The sequence below is a fragment of the Eurypyga helias genome, unplaced genomic scaffold, assembly GCF_000690775.1.
Source record: "Eurypyga helias isolate BGI_N326 unplaced genomic scaffold, ASM69077v1 scaffold43063, whole genome shotgun sequence".
Lineage (NCBI taxonomy): Eukaryota > Metazoa > Chordata > Aves > Eurypygiformes > Eurypygidae > Eurypyga > Eurypyga helias.
The window spans coordinates 1,356-11,374 of NW_010242841.1; the positions used below are offsets into that span (position 1 = coordinate 1,356).

Genomic DNA, 10,019 nt, shown 5'->3' on the forward strand with positions numbered 1-10,019 from the left:
ACTTGATTGGTATCGAGAGCTGTTCAGCAGCGAGACACAAGAGTAGGCGAGTGTGTATGTGCACCCTCAGCCCCGTTTCAGTGGGCTTCAAGATCAAGCAGTATTGTGCCAGAAATCCCGCTGGTGTGGGAAGTGGGCTGCTAGGAATTCAGCTCGGGTGCAAGTCAGGCTAATCCACACAAAAGATGAGGCACAGAATGGATCGAGACTCTCCCCGGGAGCGAGTTTTAGGCCAATGAGGATTCGGGGTGGGAGAGGGATGCCGAAGGGTGGCTCCCACGTCACACACAGACCGCAGCAGCTCTCAGGCCGCGCCTCATGCTGTGAGCGGCAGGAACAGCGCTGTGTGAAAGCTGCTGTTAAACCTGGCTCCCTGCAGCATCATAGAATCATGGAATGGTTTGGGTGGGAAGGGACCTAAAGAGCCTCTAGTTCCAACCCCTCTGCCACGGGCAGGGACACCTTCCACTAGACCAGGTTGCTCCAAGCCTCATCCAGCCTGGCCTCGGACACTTCCAGGGATGGGGCATCCACAACATCTCTGGGCAACCTGTCCCAGTGCCTCCCCACCCTCTCTGGGAAGAATTTCTTCCTGATATCCAATCTAAACCTCCCCACTTTCAATTTAAACCCGTTACCCCTTGTCCTGTCACTACAGGCCCTTGTAAAAAGTCCCCCCCAGCTTCCTTGTAGCCCCTTCAGGCACTGGAAGGTGCTATAAGGTGTCCCCGGAGCCTTCTCTTCTCCAGGCTGAACAAGCCCAACTCTCTCAGCCTTTCATCACAGGAGAGGGGCTCCAGCCCTCGGAGCCTCTTCGTGAAGCAGTCCAGACCAGGCTGCCGAGGCCGCCGTCGCTCAGTGGCGCACACAGGGCAGTCGCTTCTACTCCAGAGCAGCAACATCCTCGGGGAAAAAACGGCCCTCTACCCAAGAAGCCTTCGCAGCGCTCCCCCTTCTCTCTTCACCCCTCCTCGACCCACTGAGCTCTGCAACTCTGAGGTTTTGGGATGCACCTGCATTCAGGAATTTTACCTGACGATTCATGGGAGGCTGAAACCAAACCCACGTTTCCTCATTCCCCGGAGTTGGCGCACAGCAAAATCAGTTTGGGGACAAACAGAATACAAAGAGGTGAAAGAGAAAAACAGTCTGGCAACAACTTACCATTCCACAGATGTCCTTGAGCTGAGTTCTGACCTCTGACACAAGCTTCATGTTCCTCCTGTTGACAAAGTGCTCCCTGCACCATTCCTGCAGCAGAGACACCAGGAGTTAGAAGGGGCCATTTCTTCACCCAAGAAGCACAACATATCTTGGATACCACAAAGAGCAGAATCCTCCAAACACAAAAAAGTGCTAACCCATTTCCTTGTTGTATTTCTACCCCCGATTACTCCCCTCTGTCTCCACTCCCTCCCACAGCACCACGAAATGGTGTGGTGTTGTGCTCCTCCCACCCAGAATTTCTCTGCAAGGTCACCGGGTGCTGCGTAAGAATGACAGACGCAGCAAGGAGTGGGGTACCCGAGCCTACAGATCTACAGATCAGAGTTTATAGAGTAGGATAAGTCAAAATCTGCTTGTGAATATGCTCAGCGTTTTCGGAACGAATCCTGCCAAGGCTAGGGCAGCTATCAGCAAGTCTCAACACCCTTCCGCTGCCTCTGGTTTCCAGCTGGAACCAAGGAAGGGAGAGACCTGCCTCTGATTACAGAACTGGCCTCACAAAGCTTTTATCAGTTGTGCTACAGCCTCCTGGGGGAACCTTCGGCACTTGAACAGCTTTCTGCAGTTACCCAATGCTGAAGGACAGCAAGTCCTCCCCTGGCACTGCTCTGGAAGGATGCAGATGTCCCTCTGCTGTAGGCGAAGAACGCTCCTCACCACCGCGAGCCCAGACAGCGCTGGCATCCTCCAACCATCCTACCTTGTTGCCATGGACTTTTCTGAAGGCCTTGTACATGTTGAGCAGGGTAAGATGATCCCCCTCACTGGAGATGAATTTCCTCCTGACACACTGCACTTCATCCCGCTGGCCAGGGGGATTGTAGAGGACACTGTCCACTGATAACAGTGACACGATGGTCAGGATCTCTTCCGTACAGTGGAAGTTGGGGGACAGCAGGATGATCTGCAAATCACAGAACAAAACCCATCTTTGGTCAGCCCAATCCACTTCAGACAGATTCAAAGCAGACCTTTCTGCCTTTCAGCCCAGGAACTTTACCAAGCATTGTTTTGGGCAATTTCATAAACATTTGGGCCTAGATAGCACCCGTTTGGTGGGTAGGGGCGCACCAAACTCCTTTAACAGCAACAGTCACGCTCCTTCCCGAGACCGGCCAGTTCATATACAGTATAAACACGGTGACTAAAATCAACCACAGCATGAGACACTTCACAAAACTGCTAAACAGTGCTACCAGCAAACCCGAAAACTGCATGGGAACTAGCCTTGTTTCAGCTTCCGAGGTGCCAGAGGAAAGAAATTACCTTTTAAAAAATCTCCCTGACCTAGAGAGATGCCAAGCAAGCCAGCACAGCTGCTGGACTTCATTAACGTGCTGCAAATACACCAGTATGGCTGCAGTCGCCCCAGATTCCAGACCTTGGTTAAGGAGTTTGAAAGAGAAATGCCAGTGGTACTGGGGAGAGATAAAGAGTGGCTCATTTTTCTGCAGTTTTTACTTTAGACAACTTTGGTGCCAGAGGAAAGGCTGCCATCTTCCTTCCCAGGGAAGTCAGGACAAACTGATCTTCATTTTGTTCCACGGCTCCCAGCAGTTCCAGCTCCTCGATCGCTGCTTGAATAGCGTCTGTGAAAACAGGAAAGGTCAGGCTGCGAGGCCTCCTGGCTGCCACTGGCAGGAGGCGAAGGACCATCTGGTACCATCGCTACCTCCTTCCCCTGGCCAGAGGCACAAGTACTTTCTGTTTAGAGAAATTAGTACCCCAAACTGTGGTTTAGCCTCTCTATCCAGCAAAAATTATCTTTTCCAACGTAAGTAGCAAAACCAGAGGTAAAACTAAAGCCGCCATCTCTAGCTTTGAGCAGAAGCCACGTGAGGTTCCCTACGGCTTTTCTGCATGTGTAATGCCCACTTTCATGTTCTTTAGGCTCAAAACCGCTCCCTGCTCTGTTTGGAAGCTGGGCTCCCCAGCTTTCTGCCATAGCCACGGCTGCTCTGACGAGCAAAAGCAATGAGCAGAATGAATCTGAGGTTTCTGGACCATCAGGCGAAGATGCAGCAGAGAGAGACAGTGCGCCTTTCACAGCCCTGACCTGCCATACTCCATCTCCTCTGGCTGGCCTGAAGACATTATTTTTAAGCAACTCCTCAGTGACTCTCTTGTTGATTTTTTTCCAAGGCTGCCTTTGTAACCACTTACCAGGAGATGGCTTGGACATGAAGTCAAAGTTGAGGACATCAGGAATGTTCAGGGCCAGGAGCTGAAGCATCACGCTGGCCAGATTACACCTGCACAGGCAGAAAAACAACTGAAAAAGTTCTCTTCCTTTTCTTCTTTTATTTTTGCCTATAAGCTGAGATGGAGCCCTCAGATCTGTGCTGCCACTTGACAGACTAGTCCAACGCTGGCTGGTGAAGCCTTACTTCCTAAACCAGGAAGGGTAGGCGAGCCCAAGCCTTGGAGGAAAGTCAAGAGAACTGCTGCCCAGGCATGTTTGGAGACTCAGAGCCCAAATGCCCACCCTGAGCAAATCCTTCCGTGATTTTCTCTTTAGCCTCCAGAGTTCATTTTTCTTAACAGTCAACCCAGTGAGACCCTAGATCCAGTTTTGCTGTTCAGTTCTTTACACAGTTCCATCTGTAACGGTACATGAAAGAGAAAAAACCGTATCGGGGTTCTTTTCTCACCTCTGTATCTCAGGGACTGTCATTTTGTCAAACTTCTCAAACTCGTCCTCTGTGTAGAGCCGGTAACAGATCCCGCTGGCCTCTCGCCCTGCTCTCCCTGTGCGTTGCCAGGCCTGGGCCTTCGACACGCGCTGGACTGCCAACACTTCCAGACCGGTTTCTGAGTACGGAAAAGCATCGTCTCAGTCAACATCTGTGGCACACACAGCTTTGAAAAACATAACTTGGGAGGTTTAACAATAAAAAACCCCAGGGTCAGCCATCCAACTACTGCTCAGACTTCACTTGGTTAAGCACCCTCAAGCAAAGGTAATTATCACACGTTGTGTCCACAAAGAGAAGATTCATTTGACAGAGTTTTACCTCTGGAAAAAAACACCAAACCAACAGAACCCACACCCAAAACCTAAGACATGAATTTAGACGGCGCGGAGGGTGTTTGAAACCAGCTCTCAGTGGTGCTCACTGCCTCAAATAACATCTCCAAAACTGAAAACAATCCCTGCATCGTTCCATAGAATTCCTCACCAGGGCTGTACTTCTTTGCTTTCACCATGCCCGTGTCCACAACGTATTTTATTCCCGGGATGGTGATGGAAGTTTCTGCGATGTTGGTGGCGAGGATCACTTTGCGACAGCCCTGGAAGGAAAAGCGAAGTAAAGCCAGTCCAAAGCCATTTCAGATCAGCTGCAATGAAGAAATGCTCCTACGTTTGGCCAGCATAGGCTGAGCCTGTGTCACTGCAGCGTGCCATGACCACATAGCACGCCTGCTATGACAGCGCTCGTAAATCGAGATACTCTCTGGTTCCTAGTTTCCAGCACGTGTGCTTATACTCCTTGCAACAAAATACACCACCCAGGACAGCAGTTATCAATATGTCTTTAACCCATTTTGATCTGGCACAAGCATAAGACCGTAATTCTTGTCTGCTGAATAGGTACAAAAGGGCCTGAGGCAGCACAATTTCCTTTAATTATGGCCCTGCCAAATGTGCTCAGGCTCTGGCTGGCCCATTAGCTGCTGCAGCCTTTTTGTGATATGGACACATAGAATTCCTATGAAATGGGGCAAATTTCAATTCCTTTGCCCTTTTCACTCCCCCAATCCCTTCTTCTTTTTATGCTACCAGATGACTTATTGCATGTATCTGTTAATACCAGCCCAGTTGAATCGTCTTACATCACACTGGAACCATTCAGTAGACAGTGGAGGCTATTACTTACTATCAGTACAAACCACTTGAACCTCTTAAATCTCACATTTCTTCCAAACACTCATAGAAGCAAAGAGATAGACTCATCCTGTTTACCTTGCCCATCACACAGCCTCACCTCGGGGGCAGCCTTAAAGACCTGGAGCTGTTGATTGTAGGGCAGAGAAGCATAAAGAGGTAGCACAATCATCGGTGGGCAGCCATCAGGGAGACTCTTGGCAATGTCTCGGCAGGTCTTGGTCATTGCTTCAATTTCTTCCTGACCAGTCAGGAACACCAGGATGTCGTGAGAAGGGGGTGCTTCCTGGAGCCAGAGGAAAAAACAAGTGAGAAGTTAAGGTGGTTTGAATAGGGAGGGAGAACTGAGAGCGTAGCGAGATGTCCTGGCAGCAAGTCAGCAGAGCAGGTAAGGAAGAAAGAAAAGACACATGTGCTGTGCAATAGATGCCACAGCCTGAAGTTCCCAACGGCTTCACCGGGGTGGAGGGTAAATGCGCATTTTGCAGGATTGAGCCTTAATGGGCTGAAGTAATCATTTCAACGCATGTGCCTGTTTCGTTAAATAACCGTCCAGGACATGCAGACAAGAGAGCCCCAAGCACTCAGGTACAAGCCAGTAAACACAGAAGACTCAGGCGAGAGGAACACTTGGGTATTGGGTGTGGATTGACATCTGAGATCTCTGCCTAGCAGTCTCCTTTCAACCCCAGCCTTGATATACAAGTCCCAAAATCTGAACAGCAGCAGCACCTTCAAAGCATTAAATGCAGGGTAATAAACAGTTTAATTAAATGATTTAACCATCTGGCAGTTTTGCATTCAAACATTTAGATGAAAAATGCCCATGAGCCGTTATCTGAATAGATCTCCACTTGCTCTGCGGTTACACTGCCAGTAAATTACAATCAACTTCAAGCTACTGTTAGCTTATCCCTGGATTGCCCGCCACAAGCCAAGACTCTTTATGGTCGTCCATCATAGAATCACAGAACGATTTGGGTGGGAAGGGACCTTAAAGACCACCTAGTTCTAACCCCCCTGCCATGGGCAGGGACACCTTCCACTAGACCAGGTTGCTCAAAGCCTCATCCAGCCTGGCCTTGGACAAGGCATGGGGCATCCACAGCTTCTCTGGGGAACCTGTCCCAGTGCCTCCCCACCCTCTGCGGGAATAATTCTTTTGTGATGTCCCATCTCAACCGCCCTCTTGCAGTTTAAACCCGTTACCCCTTGTCCTGTCGCTACAGGCCCTTGTAAAAAGTCCCCCCCAGCTTTCTTGTAGCCCCCCAGGCACTGGAAGGGGCTGTAAGGTCTCCCCAGAGCCTTCTCTTCTCCAGGCTGAACAAGCCCAACCCTCTCAGCCTGTCCCCATGGCAGAGGGGCTCCAGCCCCCAGAGCATCTTCGTGGCCTCCTCTGGACTCGCTCCAGCCGGTCTATATCCTTCCGATATACTTCCAATCTTCCCACTTTGGAGTAACACCAGCATTTGTACACCCCTCCCCTGAGCCAATCCAACTCACTAACCCAGCGCGCTCCCCAGCTATCCGCTTTTCCCGGAGGGGGCAGTGGAAAAGCTCAGGGCATCTCTGATTTGGCAGCACGGAGCTCAAGCCATGTCTTCTGCCACAGCAACCTGTGACACCCCCAACCAACAACCCACGGCCCCGCGGAGGTGCAAACCTGACGAGACTGTCATACCTGGTGGATTTGGAAGACTGACACCAGTGCTGCTTGGAGGTAATCCTTCTGACGCTTTTTGGTGTAAAAGATCTGAATGGGATGTTGCCGGCCTTCTAAATAGAGCACCGGAGCTCCGTCGAAGTACTGGGAGAACTGGTCAACGTCCATGGTAGCTGACATGACTATTACCTTCAGAGCAAAGATGGGTTAGCGCTGCAGTTCAGACCCAGCAGGACAGTTACCAGCCAAAAGCCTGCTTCCTGGGACTGAGATGCATGCTCAGAACAGCGAAAAGCACCCAGTTTGGGACAGAAGAGAGTGACCTCTCCTCGTTAAAGCCGTTGGGTTTAGTACCACACAAGCACAACGTAGCGGTGCAATAAAATGAGTGAAAATGTTTAATAAGCAGACCCGAATACTCACAAAGCCAGGCTGCATAACGGTAGGATGAACGACACGGTGCTCCCGGACCCCTGAGTCCCTTCCCCATCGAAAGCAGCACGCTCTCGCGCACTTCATCGCGGAGTCACGGAAATTCTTGTGCACCCGACACACACGTGCGATCTCCCTCCCCATCGCGAGCGTGTGACACAGCCGTCACATCAGAGAGCTCCTGCGTGCAGGGTGCTCTCAGCATCAGGACTGAACCCTCCCCACACAATGTGTCCCGTCTACCGCTCACACCCAGGGGGCTCTTGGGAAAAAAGGCAACAGGGAGGTGGGAGGTACCTGTGTCATACCAGGCCCACACATCCTAAGTTCTATCCAGACTTAAAGGGGCGTTTTAGGGACAGGAAGACAGTCAAGGCTGAAATTTCCAACGCTTTGGAAAACCCCAGGAGATACTCGTAGCACTGAGGGCCCAAGCCCCACCCCTGCCCTTCACTGCCATCCTGGATGCACATACTTTTAATGGCAGTTTGCCCTGCTCCTTTCGTTTCTTTTGTGCGGCTTTCACCACCCCAAAGAGCACATCAGTATGGATCGTCCTCTCATGGGCTTCATCCAGGATGACGACGCTGTACTTCCGCAGCATAGGGTCGTTAATAGCTTCGCGAAGCAGCATTCCATCAGTTAAAAACTTGATCTTCGTTTCAGCGGATGTGACGTCGCTGAAGCGGACAGCGTAGCCAACCTACGGAAGCGATCGTTACAGAACGCGCAAGCACAACGTTACTCGCGTTTCTCAGTGCCACCGCACCGCAAAGGAGGACGACAAAGCACTCCGGCCTGTGCACTGCCAACCAGAACTCCAAGGAGGCTCTGGAAAGCGTAACGGTTATTTGCAGTCTGTGAGCAAGTTAGTCTTGCAAATCTAATAATCCACCTAAAGGAAGCTCCCAACATTGTGTCCCAATTAACTCCCAGATAGAAGTTCATCACAAATGCTCCAAGTTTCCTTTCCTTCCTCCCCCTGCTAGAAACTAGTCCACGCCCTCCAAAGACTTTATGTAGGGGAAGTCTTTCTCCTCCACCTTTCTCCCACAGATTCATAGATGTGCACAGATTCAGCACTCTGCTCTCCTTGCCGGGGACTTTTGATACAGGGAGAATGGAAAAGTGCACAATACTTTTGTTTTATTCGTTACCAGATATTTTTTTCAAACAGAGGCACACAGATAATAATGAAGTAAAATACCGCAGAGACACAGTCAAACCTGTCCCCTGTTGAGCCCCAGAAGCAGGTTAAGAAGCCATTTTTTTTCCCACTTTCCATTAGATGAAGACTACCTATTACCCCGGTGGCTATTTTTCTGTCTTGCCCATTAAGCCCTGAGAAGTCCCACTGGCACTGCAGAAGAAAACAACTCTCCAAAGACTTTGCCAAGCAACCTACCAGTTTCCCCAGCACTGTCTTCCTCTCCTCCGAGACTCTGCTGGCTAAGGATATAGCTGCTACTCTGCGAGGCTGGGTCACAGCAATGATGTGATGCTGGCCAATCCCTGCTTTGTAGAGGAACTGAGGGATCTGCGTGGTCTTCCCCGAGCCCGTTTCTCCTAAGGAACATCAAGGGAATAGTTTTCCTCTTTTATAACATCTTCACATGAAAGGTCCAAACTATTTTATTTTTTTTGTTGTTAACTTTTAACCCCGTTTCAGGATGGGGAGGCTGGAGAAAGGAAGAGGTTGGACAGCTTGCCCGAAGTCACACCCTAAAGCAGCGGCAGGGACAGAGCCCAGCACCTTGCTCTAGACCACTCCTCTTCAAAACTCCCTTCGCCCAGGCACTCCCCAGCCACACTCTGGTTTAGAAACATTCCATATGACAGTTTCTTCAGGCTCAGGCAAACGTCTTCTCCATCCACAGAGCGCTAGCACACAACATTTCCCCCCAGGTGTATTCCCAACACACACTCTGTGTGCATCCCTCTACCAAAGACAGCAGTCGGCAAAAGCCCAGTCAGCTACCGTCAGTACTTACGCAGCGTCGACGACAGACTCGCTGGGCGCAGGAGGAAGTGGCAAAAAGGATGTTTTCAACATCGCTGTCACTCTCCTGCCCAGCTTAAAACTTATCTGTAGCCCAAATCGGATCCCCTTCAGCCTCCTACTGATCCCGGACGAGAATCGCTCTACATGGAAGAGGCCCAGGCTGTGGCAAACAGAGCCCTGTGCCCTCCATTCCCGCACGGCCCGGAGCACACGGGGGACGGGGGGTGAGAACCGACAGGAGAAGAGGGCAGAAGCATGAGAAATCCAGACAGACGCCCAGCAAGCAGAGAAGAATGGGAAAGCCGAACTGCAAGCACTGCGGCTGCAGGCTGGAAATAGCAGGAGTGAGCTTTGTAGTTCACTCTTCAGCGGCAAAACCCTCAGTGCTGTGTTTTGGGGTATATTTAGCAAGCAACAGAGGCAATCTGATTCCACAGAGGAAGGGAGATAAATGCAGCCACGTCCAACAGTCACCAGGACTGATTTTTTTTTTTTAAGGGCTCACATACTGGAGTGAAATACAAAGCATTTTTCATTTAATTCCAATAAATTCTGAATCTTTAGACTTCCAGCTAGGAAGCAGCATGTTTACAGCTCCTGGTAGTCTGACAAGCGCCTTACCAGTTTGGAACTCCAAGGAAGTGTCATCAAATGAGTGAATGCCCCTGCAAACGGAACTGAGGAGGCAGTTTTTCCGAAGAACAGAGTTTCCCCGTTTGGCTTTAAGCCGGCTGAACCCCAGGGGGACGGCAAAGCAGGGAGGAGAAATACTTTTGCCTTCTCCACAAAAATGAAGTCCCCAGCTGCCT

At 50.5% G+C, this 10,019-nt stretch overlaps 1 protein-coding gene across 1 annotated transcript in view; it reads right to left on the reverse strand.

The window, feature by feature from the left end:
• The window catches only part of DHX33 (DEAH (Asp-Glu-Ala-His) box polypeptide 33), a 9,056-nt gene extending 284 nt beyond the window's left edge, over positions 1-8,772 (reverse strand). The window contains exons 1-11 of the mRNA XM_010149186.1: positions 8,614-8,772; positions 7,684-7,911; positions 6,795-6,965; positions 5,214-5,399; positions 4,407-4,518; positions 3,879-4,038; positions 3,391-3,479; positions 2,689-2,816; positions 1,928-2,131; positions 1,165-1,251; positions 1-19 (exon numbers count right to left, since the gene is read on the reverse strand). The exon at positions 1-19 is cut by the window's left edge and continues 284 nt beyond it. Coding sequence (XP_010147488.1) covers positions 1-19; positions 1,165-1,251; positions 1,928-2,131; positions 2,689-2,816; positions 3,391-3,479; positions 3,879-4,038; positions 4,407-4,518; positions 5,214-5,399; positions 6,795-6,965; positions 7,684-7,842 — 1,315 coding nt within the window. The 5' untranslated portion in view covers positions 7,843-7,911; positions 8,614-8,772. The remainder of the gene's footprint in view (positions 20-1,164; positions 1,252-1,927; positions 2,132-2,688; positions 2,817-3,390; positions 3,480-3,878; positions 4,039-4,406; positions 4,519-5,213; positions 5,400-6,794; positions 6,966-7,683; positions 7,912-8,613) is intronic.
• Positions 8,773-10,019: the final 1,247 nt, after the last annotated feature.